At 33.3% G+C, this 21,297-nt stretch overlaps 1 protein-coding gene across 7 annotated transcripts in view; it reads left to right on the top strand.

The window, feature by feature from the left end:
- The window catches only part of Arhgap21 (Rho GTPase activating protein 21), a 135,659-nt gene that overhangs the window by 47,036 nt on the left and 67,326 nt on the right, over positions 1-21,297 (top strand). For all 7 annotated transcript variants that reach the window (XM_077803031.1, XM_077803030.1, XM_026401187.2 and 4 more), the window contains exons 3-4: positions 11,315-11,494; positions 14,065-14,089. In XM_077803031.1, coding sequence (XP_077659157.1) covers positions 11,315-11,494; positions 14,065-14,089 — 205 coding nt within the window. The remainder of the gene's footprint in view (positions 1-11,314; positions 11,495-14,064; positions 14,090-21,297) is intronic.

Here is a 21,297-nt window from a genome sequence, read left to right as displayed (position 1 = left end):
GTATTGCTCAATGGTGGTGTGCCTGCCTACTGGGCATGAGTCGATGTTAGGAATTTTGGGGGTGGGGAGTACTGGAAATTGAACCCAGCAGTGCTTTACCAGTGAACTACATTATCACCCCTTTTATTTTGAGGTAGGGTCTTGCTAAGTTGCTTCACGCCTTCCTAAATTGCAGAGGCTAGTCTTGAATTTGCAGTCCTTCTCCTTCAGCCTCTGAGTCGCTGGGGTTACAGGTTTGTGCCATTGTACCTGATTTAAGATGAGCACAATATAACATACTTTCTTATGCTTTATCATGAGTAATTTCTGGAATGTATTAGGAAGCTGACCTAATTCTACTTTAAGTACAAATAATTATAGAAGATAGCTTAAGACATATATTTGTTATGTATACCAATATTCTTTCATAACTGTTATATTTACTTGTGTGACAGCCCTCTCTCTTTTCTCTCTGACAAAATTTAGACTTTGTACAATTTGATTTAAGGTTTCTTCCCCCCCTTAAGATCTATCTTTATTGAAATATAATTTACAAACAAAAATTTTTACCCATTTTAAGTATACATTTCATTGTTTGTGGAAGATTTATATAGTTGTGAAATTTTCATCACAATATTTTAGAACATTCCCACTATCTTCTAAGTCCAGTCATGCCGGTTTGTATTCTCTATGTGAGGCTTATATAACTTGTATTGTTATACGATGGGTGTTTTCCCCTTATACTTTCTCTCACCCTTCATTTAGTTTGCTTTGTCTAGTTATTATATCTAACTTTTACAGTTAGTTTTTATCCTTTATTTTGGCTTCTTTTAACCTTGAGTATTATTCAATCAAATGACCTTGTTATGAAGTCTTTTAAGGGAATCAAATGACAGTTCTCAGTCCACAGGAATTTAACTGCTATTACTGTAGTCATTCCTTGGCTTCTTGCCCTTTCATGCCGTTTGTGTACATGACTTGGTTGCTCATCATGGGGAAAAGAGATGTATGTAGAGGAATAGTATTAAAGGTCTTCTTAAGTGGAGAGTCTATGACTGCTGGGTCTTTCACTGTGTGTTCCCACAGCTTGCCCTTTTTGTATAATCCAAGAGATCATAGGCACTGTGGGTATGTAGAAGGAGTGAAGAAGGAACATATGAATATTTCTTTGCTGCTGCTACTTCTTTCTTTTTTCTTTCTTTTTTTTTGTATACAGGCCCATGAAAATGTAACCCTCCCCTCTTTCCTGCAGGGAAAAGGTAGGAGATTAGAGGGACTTCAATGTGATATTCTGGATGGGTTGAATAATTACAACAACTGAGCTGTACCATTAAAAAAATCTTAGTTTTCAGACAGCAAAAATGACATTGCCTCCTCTTCATCCCATCTTTTCTTTTTGTATAAATAGTTCAATGAAACAAGATATAGCAATCAAAATCCCAGTGATATCTTCATAGATATAGAAAAAGCAATTATGAAATTCATCTGGAAAAATGAGAGACCCAGAATAGCCAAAGCAATGCATAGCAAGAAGAGTGAAGCAGGTGGCATCACTACACCAGATCTTAATCCATACTACAGAGCAATAGTGACAAAAATGGCATGGTATTGGCACCAAAATATACTTGTAGACCGATGGTACAGAATAGAGGACACAGAGACATACCCTCATAAATACAGTTATCTCACATTAGACAAGGTGCCAAAAACATATATTGGAGAAAAGATAGCCTCTTCCAACAAATGGTGCTGGAAGAACTGGAAATCCACATGCAGCAAAATGAAATTAAACCCCTATCTCTCACCATGCACAAAGCTCAACTCAAAGTAGATCAAGGACCTAGGAATTAGACCAGAGACCCTGCACCTAATAGAAAAAAAAAAAAAATAGGCCCAAATTTCCATTATGTCGGATTAGGCCCTGACTTCTTTAACAAGACTCCCATAGTGCAAGAAATAAATCAAGAATCAATAAATGGGATGGATTCAAACTGAAAATCTTCTTAGCAAAAGAAATCAGTGAGGTGAAGAGAGAGCTTACAAAATAGTAGCAATTTTTTACCACACACACATTTGATAGAGCACTAATCTCTAGGATGTATAAAGAATTCAAAAAACTTAACCCCATAAGACCCCCAAGAACCCAATCAATAAATGGGCCAAGGAAATGACAGACACTTCTCAGAATACACAATCAGTCAATCAAATATATGGGAAAATATTTCAACATCTCTAGCAATTAGAGAAATGCAAATCAAAACTACTCTAAGATTTCATTTCATGCCAGTCAGAATGGCAGCTATTAAGAATACAAACAACAATAAGTATTGACGAGGATGTGGGGGAAAAGGCACACTCATACGTTTGTTGGTGGGATTGCAAATTGGTGCAACTAATATGGAAAGCAGTATGGAGATTCTTTGGAGAACTTGGAATGGAACCATCATTTGACCCAGCTATTCCACTCCTTGCTCTATACCCAAAGGACTTAAACAGGATACTACAGTGACATAGCCATCATCAATGTTTATAGCAGCATGATTCACAATATCTAAATTGTGGAAGCAACTTATATGCCCTTCAATAGATGGGTAAAGAAACTGTGGTATATATACACAGTGGAATATTACTCCACACCAAAAGATAATAAAATCGTGGCATTTGCAGGTAAATGGATGGAGTTGGAGAATATCATGCTAAGTGAAGTAAGCCAATCCCAAAAAACTAAAGGCCGAATATTTTCTCTGATATGTGGATGCTGAACCATAATGGGGCGGGGCATGGGAGAAAGGGAGGACCTTTTAGATAAGGCAAAGGGGAGGAAGGGGAAGGTAGAGGGCATGGGGTAGGAAAGATGGTGGAATGAGATGGACATCAGTACCCTAAGTACATGTATGAAGACATGAATGGTGTGACTCTATTTTGTGTACAGCCAGAAACATGAAAAATTGTGCTCTGTATGTGTACTATGAATTGAAAAATTCATTCTGCTGTCATGTATGGCAAATTAGAACAAATAAATTTAAAATGTTAGTTTGCAGACAGCAAAAAAGACATTGCTTCCTCTTCATCCCATCCTTTCTTTTTGTATAAATAGTCCACTGAAACCAGACATAGCAAGTCTAGTTCAGAAACTTGCAACATGAAACCATGATCCAAGTTTGCTATATAATTTAAAAGAAAACTTGAATGTATTTGGGAGCTGTGAGGCCAAGTAATAATGATATACTAGAAATGAATTTAATACACATAGTTTTTAAAGTATTAGAGTCCTACAGAAAAAGAAAATGAAAAAAAAAAAGGCAGTAAATTAGATCAAAGAGCTATTGGGGCAAAAATCTAGGCAGGTTATAAGTTAGGAAGAGACAGTGAAAAATAATGTAATAGCAAATATTCTAGCCTCAGATTCAGGAAACCATGATTTTACTTTTTTTCCTGATTGTAGTCAGCCATGATCTTGGATATATCACTTAACCAAATCTGTATCTCGGTTTACTCTTATTACGGTGTAGTAGGAAAGGGCTCACTTAGATTAAATCTCAGTCTTTTGTGCTTTTAAATTATGTAATCAAGGTGGCAACATGAACATGAGCACATGAACAGAAATTCAACTTCATTAGCTGTTAGGAAAATGTAAATTAAGATCACGGGATATCACGTACCTATCACAGTGACTAAAAAATAGTAGTACCAAATGTTGTGGAGGATGTGGAGAAACAGAAGCATTCACGGATTGCTGGTGGGCAATATAAAATTGCCAAAGAATTGGACAGTTTCTTATAAAGCATGCAGTTACTTTATGCTGTAGTGTGAATGTTTGTGTCCTCCCAAAATGTATATGCTGAAATCCTAAGCCTCACATTGATGGTTTTAGGAGGTGAAGACTTTGGAAGGTGATTAGGTTATGAAGGCAGAGTCCTGATGAATGGATCTGTGCCTTTTAAAAAGAGACCCTGAGAACTTCCTTCTACTTCCATCATGTGAGAATACCACAAGAAGGGGCCATCTCTGAGGAAGAAGACACTCACCAAACACCAGGTCTACTATTGCTTTGAACTTGAAGTTCCCACCTTTTAGAACTGTAAGAAATAAATTTCCATTGTTTATAAGCCACCCAGCCTATGCTTTCTATTATAGTAGTCCAAATGTACATAAAACAGTAATTGTACTCTGGATATTTATTCCAGAGAAATAATTCCATGAAAATAAGTCCATGAATATTCATAGTAAATTTATTAAAAAAGTGGCCCAAATCAGAAACAACTTAGATGTTCTTTTTTCCTTTTGTGGGGATCAAACCTAGGGCTTTATACATGGTAGGCAAATACTCTGCCACTGAGCTACAGTCCTAGCCCTTATATGTCCTTTTACAGGTTAATAATTAAATATATTAAGTGAAGCACATTCATACCAAGGACTACTACTAAGCAAGCAATAAAAAGCAATGAAGTATGGAGACACTCAACAACCTAAATGAATCTCCAGAAAATTATAAAAAAAATCCAATCCCAAACAATTGCTGAGTATAATATTCGTCCATTTTTATAACATTCTTGAATTTACAAAAATGATGGAAAGGTAGAATAGATTGGTGGTTGCCCAGGGTTAGGGACTGGGTGAGGGGGGAGAGTAGGTATAGTTATGAAGGAGTATAGGAAAGATCCTGTGGTAATGGAACTAACGGTTCCATACCTTGGTTGGGGGAGGATACACAAACCTAGCCATGTGGTAAAACTGCACAGAATCCCCCAGCCCCCCAAATAAAAAAGAAAACATGAGTACTAGTAAAGATGGGGAAATCTGAAGAAGATAGGCAGATTATATATGTCAATATTTGGGTGTAATATGATACTATTGTTTTCCTGTTACTGTTGAAGGAAAATGCGCAAAGGTTACATGAGCTCTCTCTTTCTCTATTATTTCTCACAACTACCTGTGACTCTAAAATTGTCTCAAAATGAAATGCTTAATTTAAAAAATAAATTAAAAATTTAGAGCATATTTTGTTCATCCTCGGAGCTATGCTTTGTGAAACTGTGTTGTATACAAAGTACATTCTCTGTGACTATTTACTTAATGAACAAGAAGAGGGAGTGCTTGAGCTAAGAGCATGAGCTGCATATGCAAAATGATGCTTTCATTTGGATTAAAAAAGGAGAAGCCAGTCCCCGCTTAAAGCTTAACCAAACTGTTTGGGTAATTAAGCCTAGAATAATCTTTAGCTTCCAGACTCTACCTAGTAATCATCTGATCACTTTTGCAGTCACTTGGGACTGCTTGAATTCTCCATGTTGATCAGTTTGGTGTTGTCCAAAGACAAAATTACAACAAATTATTATCTTATTAATTGGCTTTATTTGTGATTCTGGAATAGGGAAACACCTTACTCAATAAAACAGAATAAATATTCCCATGATATGAGCAGAAGGGGTTGGTTTTATAGACAGAAGATCTAAAGAAAGCAGAAACAATTAGCAGATTGGTCATTTCATAGTTGCATTCCTTGTAGGGTGGGCACAGGCGCAGGTGGGGAGCATGGGCACAATAGAAAACAACACACTAGTTAACATCAGGTTACTTCAAGTGTCTTTCTTTAGTAAGGGTTACAGCAGAGGGAACTTTATTATCATGCTGATTGAAACTGGCCTGTTTGGAAATTTGGTTGTTATCTCTCTCTCCTGTTTTCTCAGAATGTCATTCAACAAGGTAGTTTCAGTTTGATTTGAAACTTTAGTATGAGTGACTCCATTTTGGTTTTTAGTCTCATCTGTTGGGGCCCAGTGAAGGAGCTTATTTTATGTAGTGGCCTCGTATAATTTTATTTGACAGTGTTATAACAAACCCAAAATCTGAGAAGGAGAGATATATGATAAGTTTATCAATAATGAGTTTCTAACATACAAAATTTCTTTTTTGACGGGTGGGTATTGGGAATTAAACCAGGGTGCTTTACCGCTGAGTTCCAGCCCTTTTTAAAATTTTTATTTTCCTACAGGTCTTAGTAAGTTGCTGAGGCTGACTTAGAACTTGTGATCCGAAATTTCTATAGTTGACTGTAGAATTCTTGTTCATCCAAAGAGCTAAAAATAGGGAGGAAAAAACTATCTGCTATGTAAGATCCAGTTTCTTCTCATCTATTGATTGCTTAACCCAGCTTTTTTAAAAAATATTTTTTAGTGTTGGATCTCTATTTTATTTATTTGTATGTAGTGCTGAGAATTGAACCCAGTGCCTCATCCATATGCTCTACCACTGAGCCACAACTCCAGCCTGCTTAAATCAGCTTTGTTTCCACAGTCTCTGTTATTTGCTGAAGTTCAGAAAGTTTGCTTTAATGCATCTTTCCAACTGCATTTTGCACATTAGTTATGTTAAAACATTGTGAAATATTGTGACTTAAAGGATTACCAGGAAAAATAAATTTAAAAAGATAATTAGAGAAGATGGTATATATTGTGTGTGCAGAGAAAGAACAAGGAACTAATATTTATTAAATGTTTCTATGCTTGGTATTTTACATATGTTTCTCACTGAGTATACATTAATTCTTTGAGAGAGTGCTTTATTATTATTTTATGGGTGAAAAAATTGAGGCTTAATAGAAGTTAAGTAATTGTCCTCTATTATAAAATCAGCAAATGGCAGAGCCAGGATTAGTGACTGATCCCAAGTTCTTTTTTTTTAAATATTTTATTTATATATGGACACAATATTTTTATTTTGTTTATTTTTTTAATGTGGTGCTGAGAATTGAACCCAGTGCCTCACATGTGTGAGGCAAGCGCTCTGCAATTGAGCCACAACCTCAGCCCAAGTTCTTAATCACAGTGCTAAAACTGAAAATTAAAATGTTGAGTTAGATTAAAAAGAGAGAGAATCAAAATAGAATCTTCTATTCAGAGTAGTATCCTTTAGATATAAAATGATTGTTAATTTTTGCAATGTTAAATAGAATTACTTTTAAGAATGTTTATGTGTATATTTGATAAATACAAAATAATATATGTAATACATATTGACATCATATGGCATAATAAAATGAACCCTTAGAAACTCTTTATAGATTTCAACATCACAATGCTGTTGAAGAAACTTCTGTATTTCTTCCAGATTTCAGACCCTTTCTTTCGTATGCATTTTATTTTGCCACCTCTGATAGCCTCTTCCTGAGTTTCCTGGTAGTTATTTCATTACCTCTATTTTTGTTTGAATATCTTAATTAAGGTATGCTAGACATATAATCAATTGCATGTATTTAAACCATATAATTTGACATTTTTACACATGTATGCACCCTTGAAAACATTACCATAGTCAAGGTAATGAACATATTAATCACTCACCCACCCCAGTTTCGTCATGCTGCTTTGTGGTATCTCCCTCCCTACCACCTACCTGAGCAACCACTAATCTACTTTCGGTCAGTATAGAATAGATTTTAGCATTTTTTTCTAGGATTTTATACAAATGGAATCATATAGTAGTATGTACTAGTTCTTGCTTTGGGTTCTTTAAGTCAGCATAATTAACACATAGCTACATAAATCCATAGTTCATTTCATTTCATTGCTAAGTAATCTTGTGTTGTTTATATTTACAGTTTATTTGTCTATTCATCTATTGATAAGCATTTAGGATATTTTCCAGTTTGTGGCTATCACAGAGAAAGCTGCTATGAACATTTCTGTATTCATCTTTATATTAACATGTACTTTCAGATTTCTCTTAGGTATTTACCTAGGAACAGAATGGTTTCTTCATATAGTAGAGAAAATATATTTAACTTTTTGAAAAACTATCAGGCTATTTTCCAGTGTTTGTACCATTTTAGGTTCTTACTAGCAGTATCTGAAAGTTTCGGTTGCTTCTTATCCTTCTCATCCAGCACTTGGTATAGTTTGTCTTTATAATTTTAGTACTTCTAAGGGAATGTAGTGATAATTGTGGTTTTAGTTTGTATTTTCCTATTGACTATATGTTGGTTATCTCTTCATAATACTTATTTGCATCCAGGTAGACTTCTTTGGTAAAGTATGCTCATCTTCTGCCCCCTTTTGCACAGGTAGAGGGTTGAAGATTGTTGCTTAGGGCTTTGCTAAGTTTTTGAGGCTGGCTTTGAATTTGTGATCCTCCTGCCTCAGCCTCCCTAGTCTCTGGGATTACAGGCATGCACCACCGCACCTGGCTCTTTGATGTCATATCTGAGAAATCTCAGCCTAACCTTAAGTTCATAAAGATTTTTGTCTGCTTTTTTCCCCAGTAGTTTTAAGTGTATAATCATTTGAATTAATTTTTGTATGTGATATATGAGTTAGAGATAAAAGTTTTATATATTTTGCGTGTGGATAGCCAGGTGTACCAGGACTGTTGTGTTCTAGTATTTGTGTTGTACGAAGTTAATCAAGAAAAACATGTACAGATATTCATGTTTTTCTTGATTTAAATACCTAGGAGTAGAGTCACTGCATCATGCTATTGTGGGTCTGCAGCTGGACTCTGTTCTGTTCTATGGATCTATGTCTCTTGTTTCTAACACTGTATTATCTTGATTACTATACGTTTTTGACTTGTAGTATATGCATACCAACTTGGTTCTTTTTTGAAGCTGTTTAAGCTATTTTAGGTTCTTTGCATTTTAACATGAATTTTAGAAATAGCAGCTTCTTTGCAAAAGTTTCCTGGGATTTTGATTGGGATTACACTGAATCTACAGATGAATTTTGGAAGAGGTATGGGTTTTTGAACCATGAACATGGTATATCTCTTCATTTATTTAAGTATTCTTTAATATGTCTCAGTAGCCTTTCAGAGTTTTAGTTTGCAGGTCTTGCAAGTCTTTTTTTCAGACTTATCTCTAAATATTTCACATTTTAGTGCCACTTTTTAAATTAATTAATTAATTAATTAATTATATATATTTTTAAATGTCTTTCTCTTTTTACCAATTTATTTTCTTTATTTTGTTTATTTATTTTTATGTGGTACTGAGGATCAAACCCAGGGCCTCGCACGTGTTAGGTGAGCACTCTACTGCTGAGCCCAACCCCCATTTTTTTTTATTATAAATCTTTTAAATTTTCAATTACTCATTGCTAGTCTGTAGAAATACTGTTGACTTTGTATATTACACCTTACTTTTATTCACATTCTAATAATGTAGTTACTCCTACTGCAAATTCAACTGGGTAATGTTATTATCTAGCTATCTTCCCATCTTCATATGAAGCAAATCTTTGTGGAAGAATAGATAAATTTACTGGTAAGAGATAATAAAAAATATAGTAGAATCAAGCATATTCAAGTATTTTCTGTTTGATAAAGGTGACATTTCAAAAAGGCTGACTTGAAATTGAAGTCTTATCAGCAGTATAGACAGGTAAAGTTTGAGATACCTATCTGTGGAGATGTCTGGGCTAGAGATAAATATTTGGGAGTCATCCACATACATGGTGTTTAAGGCATAAGACTGAATGAAATCTCCAGATGACAAGAATATGGTAGAGAAGTATATGGACTGAGTCTTGGATACTTCCAAGTTCAGAAATTTAGTAGACAAAGTAGCAAAGGAGACCAAGAAAAAAATAGCCCATAAGTAGGGAGGAAAATCAGTGTGGGAAGTAAAGTGGAGAAATTTTTCAAGGAGGAAGTAATCCCCATGTTATCTGATAGATAATGGCTGACCATTTAGTTTATCAGTGTAGAAGCCATTGGTGATATTGACAAGATCAGTTTTAAAGAGTTATGAAGGTAACAGCCCAGTTTAATGAGACTTAAGAGAAAATGAGAGGGAAAAAAATGGCAAATATAACTTTCAAAAGCTTTGCTTTAGCTGGTGGTGCACACCTGTAATCCCAGTGGCTTGGGACGAATAGGCAGGAGGATCGTGAGTTCAAAGCCAGCCTCAGCATCTTAGGGAGGCCCGAAGCTACCCAGTAAGACCTTATCTTTAAATGACATTCAAAAAAGGGGCAGACATGTGGCTCAGTGTTCAAGTGCCTTGGGTTCAATCCCCAGTACCAAAACAAAACAAAACAAAACAAAAAAGCTTTTCTCTAAGGAGAAACTGACAAACAAAATGTTTACTAGAGAGGTTGTATCAATTTTGTAGTTAAGATGAAAGAAAGAAGTTGCAGAACATGTGGATGCATATGGGAATGATAGAGTGATGATGCAGAAAAGAGAGGGGAGAATTACTGGAACCATATTTTTGAATACTACAGTGATGGGATCTAGAATGCAAGTGGCAGGGCCTTAGGAGACTGGACAGTATCCATTGTTTTCTAGAGAAAAGACAGGATCATGGGCACAATTGCAGACAGGCTGGTAGGTGTGACAGAAGATTAAGTTCTCTCTTCTTTGCTGCTACTTTCTTAATGTAATAGAAAGTAGGGTCATGTGCTACAAGGGAGAAGGGGAGAAGGGATGAAACATTTAGCTGAATGGACCAGAGAGAATGTATTATCATTGACTTGACAGCATTATGGGGTGTATTGAGGTTAATGATCATGATTTAAATGAAAATATTTTTGTTTTTCTCCATACATGTTCGTCTGCATAGGAACAGATCTAAAATAGGCAGTATTGGTTTATCTGAGGTTAGGTTTTGTCAGGTGACTGAGCAAGTAAGAATGTGTCAGAAGACGGAAGGAATGAGTTGAAATTGGCTTAAGAGGGAATTAAAGATTTAGGGTCGGTAAGGAACTGGGAAAGGGTGGTAAGATCCGCAGATTGAATAATTGTAAGGGCTGGGGTAAGAGGGAGAAGCAGGTGATGGGTCTAAGTAGGGTTCTTGATTTTGAGTAAAAGAGTTTCACTCATGACCAAGCCAAAGCCAAGAGTGCAGGAGAGTTCAAAGACCAGGATATGTTGGAAGGATTATCGATGTGGATTCTAAGTTTGTGCTCAGAACCCGAAGTCCTTTTCTATTATTTTAAAATTATTTTTGTTGCCATTGGACTAATAAGGTTAGGACTTAATTTGTGAGAGTTCCATATTTCTTTCATAATTTGTTTTTTAGTTCTTTGTGCACTGTGAGATTTTATTATCTTTTATTCCTTTGTTGCATTTTAAATCTTAGTGATTGTATTTCTAATTTCCAAGAGTTCCTTTTTGCTTTTGATTAATTTTTCATAACATAATTTTCTAGAAAAAATATTAGTTTTTGATGATCACATGATTTGTTTCAATACATTTAATTTATGAATCAGAATATAATTCTTTGTTTCCATTAAGTTCATATCTGTATTCAGATATTGTATGTCACATGTAATTTTTTTTCTAAGTGAGCACATATAATGTATTCTCTAGTTAACTTTTACAAATCTTTTAACTTTAGGTATCAAAAAATAAAGATGGAAATGAACAAAGTGAAACTGTATCACCATCCGAAGATGAAACATTCTCCTGGCCAGGTCCCAAAACAGTTATGCTGAAAAGAACATCTCAAGGCTTTGGTTTTACATTAAGGCATTTTATTGTTTATCCCCCAGAGTCTGCAATTCAGTTTTCATATAAGGTAAGATAAATAAACTTGGAAAAAACACAAGTACATTTCTATTTCTTTTTGGTCTCCCAGACATACTTGCCTTCCCTACTGTCTTTTCTTTTTTTTTTTTCTATCTTATTGTTGTATTTTCATTTTGATTATCTTTTTTTAAAGATTTTTTTCATTTTCTAGAACAAAAACTTTAGTCTTCTCTGAAAGGTCAAACTAATTCTAAACTCCAGATTTATTTTTCAAGGTCTTCTAGACTGCATTCTATTTTTTTCTAATATGTAACATTTCCCTAATATCTAGAAAAGTGGTAAGTTTTCTGGGCAAAGTATACAGCAGAAATTATTCATGAAAATATTTTGATAGTTATAGAAAATTAACAAGATTAGAACAATACTTTCAGATATGTAATATGATGGTGAGTTAGGATTTTAAAACGGCTTCTTGTCAGAGTACATGAAATGAATATACTGTTCCAGATAGCAATACAGTCTCAAAAGGGGAAACATACTAATTATGATTGCAGTTGACACATTGAATACTTGCTCTGTTCTTTACTATTCTTTATGTCCATTATCTCACTTCATCCACACCAAAATCCTATGGAGCAGTCTTATATAACAGATGTGAAAACTGATCTGGGTCATATAATGGGTAAGTGTACCAGACCTAGGGTTTGATTATGGCTAATAAATATGTATTCAAGAGGGCTGGGGATGTGGCTCAAGCGGTAGCACGCTCGCCTGGCATGCGTGCGACCCGGGTTCGATCCTCAGCACCACATACCAACAAAGATGTTGTGTCCGCCGAGAACTAAAAAATAAATATTAAAAATTCTAAAAAAAAAATATGTATTCAAGGAACTAAATCTGTTTTTAAAAGGTAGTATCTAATTGTATCCGGAAACCATCTCTTTCTTGTTATATTTTTGTTAAGTACATCTTTCTAGTAAAATGTTTTCCTCTTTTTAAAATCAGAATAGCTTTTAAGGATTATAAATAATTGTTAATTTAGAAGTAAAATTTACCAGCGTGGGTTTCCTGAAATATTGTAATACTGCTGGCTAAGATTCTTCTTTACCTTAAAAAGGTCTAAAATAATATTACTAATATATTAGGTTACATATCAGAGTACTTGATAATTATATTTTAGGGTTGAGTATTTTTAATCTTTTTATTTTGTTTTGAATAAAAGCTTTGGGTCATGACAACAAATAGATAGTTACAGTTTTTATAAGATAATTTTACCAAGCTTAGATTAAAAGTATATATATATATATATTTAAAATTTTTAATTTGTTTTTAGTTGTTGATAGACCTTTATTTTATTTGCTTATTTATATGTGGTTCTTGGAATTGAACGCAATGCCTCACACATATGAGGCAAGCACTCTACTTCTGAGCTACAACACCAGCCCCAAAAGTATATTCCTAATGGGAAATATTTCTAGAAATTTCAGTAGCATAATATAATTGTTAATAGCATAATCATTGGAGTCAAAAGAGCTTAGGTTTGAGTCCCATCTCTTTTTTAACTCTCTGACCTCACTGGTTGTGTGTTTAAATGATATAGTACATACAAAACACTTAGAACAGGAATTGACATATAATAATTGTCCAGTAAATTTCAGCTATTAATACTATTATTTTGAACAGATAATCTTGCAAATAGGTCTCAGTCTTGTATATTTTTCATGAAAAATAAACATTGAAACCTCCCCTTTTTTGTTGCAATGGTAATTGAACCAGGACCTTATGCATTTGAGGAAACATACACCCACTCAGCTACATCCCCAGCCCCAAAAGACTTTTTTTTTTTTAAAAAAAATTCATATTGTATAGCTTTTAGAAAGCATGTAATTAATATAACAATGTCTTTATTATGTCACTTAGCTGGCAGCATTACTGGTCTTAGAACAGAGCTTATAACCAGAAGAAGAAGAAAACAACATTTGAGCAGCCAAAGTAAAGGTCAAAAATTATGTAATAAATTATCAGTCCTTAATCAAATGTCTTGTTTTTCTTTCTACAGTACATGGTAACTTCCATATGGTAGAGGCTCAGCAAGTATTTGAATAAATAATTTTTTAACTAGTTTTTTAAAGGTTGTTTCTAATTTCTCAGCTAGATATAGGTAACAGGGCATGAAAGCAGCAAACCAAGTAGATAAACTTCCAGACTGAGTACAATAATTTAAATATGTAGCAACTTAGAACCAATTCATTTATGTAAACAGTTTGGGGTCCTGTAATAGCTTCTAAAGTCACCACATTTAAGTACAGGGTAGTAATGACCAGTCAGCCTTCTCTCCCAAACTCAGCTTCATTTGTTCTACTGCTGACTTGGTGACTCCTCTTGAATATCTTCATTAGATACCTCATAATCAACATGTCAAAAACTGAACTCCTAGTATCCTCTGTTGGCTTTATCTACAGCTTTCTCTTCTCTATTTGTGATTCCACCTTCTGACAAAAGACACTTTTAGTGAGATTTTAATTGGGAGGTTAGTTTCGATTAAATTGAGCTTGCTATGATTTAAAAACAGTTTTTAAATGTGTATTTATAAATGGTTATTGTTTTTTTATTTTGTAGGATGAAGAAAATGGAAACAGAGGAGGTATGCTGTAAAATTATTAATTTTTCTCTGAATGTTTTTCTACCCAGGTTGTTCTGTTTTTAAGTAATATTAACTGAGATAATATGTGTTTGGAAGTTCAAACATGTAAGAGTTTTCAGATGTAAGATCATAGAAATTAAATATTTTTTATTGTAGTCTTCAAAGTTTTATGAATTCTATTGTTACAGTTTGATAATTATTTTATTATTGATATCATTATTTTCAGGAAGGTATCTGAGATTTTTATTTTAATTAATAACTTTTCTCAATTTAGTGATCCTTTTGAGAAAGAGTGTTTTGCGTTTTGTCATATAGGTTTATTGACTCAGATATTGAAGAGAAGAAGATTTGGAATCTTCTTGTAGTTAATTTTACTTAAAAATTATTTAAGGAGCTTAAAAAGAGAATTATGCTGAGGTTAGGATTATTTCTTAATAACATTTATTTTTTTTAATTTTAAATTTTAGATCAGCTTTAATTAGTTAAAGCTTACATACAACAAATGAACCCATTAAAAACTATTCATTTGCATAAAATTTTAAGACTTAAGTTGCAAAAATAGTATAGAACATTTCCAGATAGCTTTTATTTAGCTTTCCCTGTGTTAAAAACTTACATAACACATGATATAGTTAACAAAAGTAAGGAATTAGCATAGGTATGGTATTATTGCTTTAACTTACAAACTTTATTTGAATTTTATCAGTTTTTCCACTAGTGTCTTTCTGTTCCAGAATCTTACACTGCATTCAGTTGACATACCCCCTTAGTCTCCCCCAGTCTGTGACTATTCCTCGTGTTTTTTTTCTATTTTCTTTTTTTTTTTAATTTTTAAAACTTTGTGACCTTGACTTTTGAAAAGTACTGGTCAGTTTTTATTTTATACAATATCTTTGAATTTGGATTTATTGAATATTTTCTCATTGTTAGTTCAAGTTTATGTATTTCTAGCAAGAATACCACATTTGTACCTATTTTAAGTGTACAGTTTGGTGAGTTTTAATAAATGTTCTATGAAACCACTGTCCCAATTGTGATATGATATCAAAAATAACCTTTCCATCATTCCATAAAATTTCCTTGTATTCCTTTGTTACTCTCCTCACCTTAGCCCATCGCTAATTTGCTTTCTGTTACTATAATTAGTTTTGTCTTTTTCAGAGTTTCAGTAAATTTATTCTTGTTGTGTCTTTTGTAACATGCATATTTTTGAAGTTCACCATATTGTATGTTTGAGTATTAACAGTATTACCTTTTTGTTGTTGTTGGTTAATTTTCTTCTTTATGAATTTACCACAAATTGTTTATCCATCAGTGTACCTTTATAATATCCATATCTTACAAATCTGAATTGAGGTCTTGGAAAGGTTATAAGGGTTAAAATGAAGAGGAAAATGGTTTCTTTCAGCACTATCAAAAGTAATCTGAGGATGTAAAACTAGGTAGGACACTTCATAGTTGTCATTTATGCAGTATGGGCCACTTCTCTGTCACCATCTATCATGCACTAGGGTTTAGTTTGAATTCCAAACACTGTTCAGCATGGGTTACAAATAGGCTTTTGTTGGGAAAAGGAAAACTTACTGCAAACCAGCTTCAGTAAGAGCACAAAGAATGTGTGTCTTCTTCCCAGCATCCTCCAGGCTGATAGTCTGATGCCAGGGAACCACTGGGCATTTGACATCTAGAATTTTGTGCCTATCATGGGGTAAATACATATCTAATAAATATATAAAGACATGAAACTATGCTGATCATTATGTATTATGCCATAGCTTACTTAAGTGATTCAATTTAGTTAATTATTTGCTTTGACAGGAAAATAAACATTTGCTAAAGAAAACTGAAGGATCTTTGTCTAGCAAAAAATTTAGAGAGAAATGATAATGTGGCAGCAAAGGGTATGATCTGCTGGGGAAGATTATAATTTACCTATTTGTTAATTTATCCCTAATCTCATTCAAAAAAAGTTTTGTGCCAATATGCAAAAATACATGCATTTTATAATAAAATAAATAAGGTTAAAAATAGATTTAGGGTTGAGAATGAATTGACATTCAGGAGATTTATTACTCATAAATTCATGCACCTTTATCAAAGATAGACTGTGAATTTGTTTTTGAGCGCTCCAGTCATCAAAGAAAAAGTGAGAGTATAGTTAGTTAAGAATACTCAGTTATCCATAAGAAAGCATGCTGATTACATCAAGGTCTGAGACAGTTGTCTCCTGTAGATATTCATAATGGAAAACAGTAATACAGTAGATAATATCTTTACCAGCATTCCTTCATATGGCTATCTTTAAAGTGATTCTTCAATGTAAGCTGACTTCAAAGCCCTGATTCAATTCAGTTTAAAGTGCTTCTCAGCTGGGGAGAGTATTGCTCACCAGGGTATATATGGAAATATATGTCTATGTCCTAGACATCTTTGGTTGTCATAATTGAAGAAGAGTGGGATTGTGCTACTGGCATCTAATAGGTAGAGACCAGAGATACTGTTGAACATTCTTCACTGTTAAGTAAGAAATTTATGAAGCCTAGAATGTCTGTATTTCTTTTCTTAGAAAAATAATATGAAAAGGTTGGAGGGTATATAAGAAAATCGGGTTATAAAATACTTCTAATATATTGGAAAGGAGAACTGCTTGATTTGGGTGAGGGGAGAAAAAGAGGAATAGTGGCATAAATTAGCTTAAGATCGAGGACTTACCCAGTACCTGACATTATAATACATGTTATTATCCTTTTTCAAATTAGCTATTCAAACTCTTCTTTTAACTCTACCATCTTATTTCTGTTGACTTATGTTTAATATCCTCCATCATTTAATTTTTTTAAAAATAATTATTTAAAAAATGGTCTGACTTACATACAGTCAAGTTTAGTAGATAATGTAGAATATACTTAGTATATTATGAGAGTAAATCTATGAATCCTTCATTGAGGAAGTTAAAATCAAGGAAACTTATTCAATATTTCTGAATACTTTTAAAGACAGTTCACATAAAGGCCAGGGAGATCTCAAGTTTAGAGGCCCTAAGTACTTTTTTAGAAGTAACCATCACTCAGTTCTGACTGCTTGGAAAATTTCCTGAGTTAAAGAGTTAGTTATTTGTGATAGGCCTACCTGGTTGTGTCTCATTCCTTCAAATGTAGGTTTGCTTTTGTCAGCTTAATCCACAAGATCTATTTAACTTAACATAATAATCATATATCATTTCAACTAAACTGATCAACCATTGGACCATGTAATTATTTATAGAATATAGCTTATTTAGAGGTAGACTCAAAATTTATTATTTTTATTCAGTAGAATTTAACCATTTTTGTTTTATAATCTCATTTCCTTTAAAACGTATTTCTAAGCCTATGGAGATTTTGAAATCTTCTCATAGAGTTTTGTTTTAATGTAATAGAATCCTATCCGCCAGTGTAATGATCAGAGTCAAAGCCTAGAAACACTGGAAAGAATATAATTGCAGAATTTTGTTTACACTCCTAAGAGATCTTGTTATAATGCCAAAATTCTGTTTTAAATTTTAAAAACATAAATTTTAATTTTAAAAACATAAAAAAGTACACACATATAAAATATTTTATAAGAAACAACACAATGGGAAAACTGGGTAAGTAAAATAATTAGAAATTTAAGTGGTACAAGAGATTTTATTAATTTGCCAAAACAAAACCTTTAAACTTTTTGTTTTTAAAATTATTTCTCTTCCTTTGGTTAGTTTCCTGTAACTATGATGAAATAATATTTACAGGAAAAGGTGATTTTAGGTAGAAAAATATTTTTCAGTTTTGATAATAGTTACTAATGGGTAATTGATATCTTGTTAACATCCTGTTGTCCTTTAAAATCTTTAGAGAAAATATTCATATGTAATCAAAATAAGAATAAGGTCATTAATTACTTTCTACTTATTCCATGAGTAAACATTCTATCCTGGTGTCTACTGCTGTTATATTTGTGCAACATTTTGTTAAGGAACTTAAATAACTTTTGATGTTAAAATTTATATTCATTCTAATTGTGATGGTGCATGCCTGTAATCCCAGAGGCATGCAGAAGCTGAGGCAGCAGAATTGAATCTTCATAGGTTCAAGGCCAGGCTCAATAACTTAGCAAGACCCTGTCTCAAAATAAAAAGGATTGGGGATGTAGCCCAGTGGTAAAGTGTACATGGGTTCAGTCCCTAGTACCCCAAAAAAAAAAAAAAATATGTAGGGGGGGAAAAAAGCAAGTGGGTATTATATAAATTTTCTCATTAGTAAAAATTTGTATTGTGTTTGTAGGTGATTCTGAACGTATAGTTGGGTAGTCTGTATGGAAGTATTTGAATAGTGACAAAAATTAGAAATTTATTCATGTAACCTAAGGACAGTTGTGTCCTTAGGTTACTCAGGGTCCTGGAAATTGGGACTTGGAAAGCAACTAAATGCTAAGTAACAATAATAATATCTTAAAATTTGAGCTTCCAAAGCCTAACTCTGATATTTTAAGGCTGATTTAAAGGATGTTCATAGTGAGTATCATGAACTGACCTCTGTATGAGGTACAACCCTCACTATACCTTATTTCTGACTTCTCTCTCATAATACTTACAAATCCCTGAGAGAGAAGTCTAATTGGCCCAGTTGGTATTTAATATCAGTAATATTACAATCCACACTGTTCAGAGATCAATGTTATTTGGTTTATTTATGAGAAAAATTTGTAACACTGAGTAAATGTAGTATATTTTATGCCACTGATTTCAATTAATATATTGAAAACCTGTTCTTTCATAATACTATAGCATTAAAATATGGACCTGAGAATGTTGGTGGAGGAAGGTTTGCTATGGGTAGGTCAATGGTGTAAGGTTTGGTGGTGAGATGTCAGAAGCATGTTTTCATTGCTTTTAGTGCAGCAGTACTATACAGCTCCATGGATCTCTTTTCTGATGTCTTTGGGGTGGCGCATTAACTGAATCCCTCTGGATACATATTTTAATCAATGTTGACAGTTTAACTATTTGAATTTCTCTGGTAGTTAGGTAAATATACTAACTGGTTATATAATTTTATTTAATGCTGCTCAGTAGAACAACTATAGGTTATCTTACTAGGCTTTGAGGGTATTTTATGAAGTAGAAAGTAGGAAGGATGATGACGATGATGACAGTGGCAGTGTGTTGCATTACGACATGTCACGTGCTGTTCTCAGACTGCAGGAACAAAGTCATTCACTATTCACAACAGCTTTCTGGAGTGGATCTGATTATCACCTTTGTTTTTTAGATGATGAAACCGAGGCATAAAATATTCAACTATCAAGAGGTGGGGCTGGACTAAACCTCAGGCAGTCTGGTTCTGGGTTTTCTTCTATAAATTCCTACTGTGGCTCCTCAGAAAGATCTTTATTCTTACATAATTCATTCTTGGAAATGTAGAAGAAAGAGAGTTATTTTCTCTTTAGAGGTAAACAGTATTTAAAGAGCTATAGTCCCAATTTTGGCTAACATAGTACTAGAATTTCATAATTTTCTTTAATTTTTATTCTTTATTTTCACAGTTTGACATGTTTAATTGGCTTAAGTTTGTTGAGCCTTTAGTTAAGATTACAGCATTGGTTTTAATATCTGAAATTGCTTCCATTTTTTGAGTTTTTAGTTATATTTTTGATACCTATGCATTTTAAGACTGATAATACATTTTGGGTTTTTTCCCCCCACTTTTATGAAAAAAAAAGGTGAGGGCAGTCCTAAGTATTTACCTAAAATAAATGAAACGTACATCTGCAAAAAGATTTGTATAGAAATGTTCATAACCACATTTTGTGAATGTGCTTATGTTTCTTTCAAAAGAAATAAACATTGGATTCAACCCAATAATTTATTAATATGTAAAATAGGTAAATTGTGGTATATATACAAAATGGGATGCATACATAGGCATATGGATGAATCTAAAGAACATTTTTTATAGAGGTAAAATTAACACAAAATTCACCACTTTAAAGTGAATAATTCAGTGACAGTACAGAATATTTATGAAATGATGTACATTCACCACCTCTATCTAGTTCCAAAACATTTTCAACACTCCAAAAGGAAATTGTGTATTTTCTCCCCTAAGTTCATGACAATCACTGACATTTTGTCCCTGTAAACTTATGTATTCTGATTATTTCATATAACTGGAATCATATGCTATATAACCTTTTCCAAGTGGCTTCTTTACTTAGTGTAGTGTTTTAAAGGTTTATCCACGTGTAGCATGTAGCAGTACTTTGCATCTTTTTGTGGCTGAATAATATCTCATTGTGTGTGCACACCACAGTTTGTTTATATAATCATTTATTCCTAGGCATTTGGGCTGTTGCTACCTTTTGGCTATTGTGACTAGTGTTCTTTTGAGTGTGTACTTAGCAGTGCAAATTTCTGGGTCATATGGTATTCTGTTTAACATTCTTGAGAAACTGCCAAACTTTTCCACTACAATCCCACCAACAATGTATGAAGATCTTTTGCATATCCTTACCAACATGTTTTGTGGTTTTTGTATTATAGTTAATCTAGTAAGTATGCAATAATATCTCATGTAATTATGATTCACATTTCTTTAATGACTAATGATGTGGGACATCATTTCATATGCTTGTTGGTCATTTGTATATTTGGACAAACACCCTTTTAATTTTTTTTATTTATTTTGTTTTACCTTTTTTTTTTTTTGCAGTGTTTGGCAGAGAACTCAGGGCCTCACAAAGTGCTCTACTATTGAGCTATACTCCCAGCCCTATTGCCCTTAAAATGGGCAGTTTGAAAATAATTAGGATCTTTGTCTTTTTGGTGTTGAGTTGTAAGAGTTCTTGATATAATCTTGATGGTAAACTCTTATCAGATATATAGTTTGCATTTATTTTCTGCTATTCTGTAGGTTGTCTTTACTTTCTCCATAGTGCCTTTGATGGACAAAAGCTTTTAATTTTGATGATATCCACTTTATGTGCTTTTTCTTTGGTTGCACATATGTTTGCAGTCAAACATTTTGATGAGTGAAAGAAGTCAAATGCAAAAGAGTACATACTATTTGATTCCATTTATTTATATGAAAATCTAGGAAAGACAAATCTAAACAATACTTAATGTAGTTTGGTTGTCTGAACTGACTGGGAATGAGCACAAGGAAATTTTTTGACATGATGAGAAAGTCTCT

The sequence above is a fragment of the Urocitellus parryii genome, chromosome 9 (assembly GCF_045843805.1).
Source record: "Urocitellus parryii isolate mUroPar1 chromosome 9, mUroPar1.hap1, whole genome shotgun sequence".
Lineage (NCBI taxonomy): Eukaryota > Metazoa > Chordata > Mammalia > Rodentia > Sciuridae > Urocitellus > Urocitellus parryii.
This window is presented reverse-complemented; position numbering and strand designations above follow the sequence as displayed.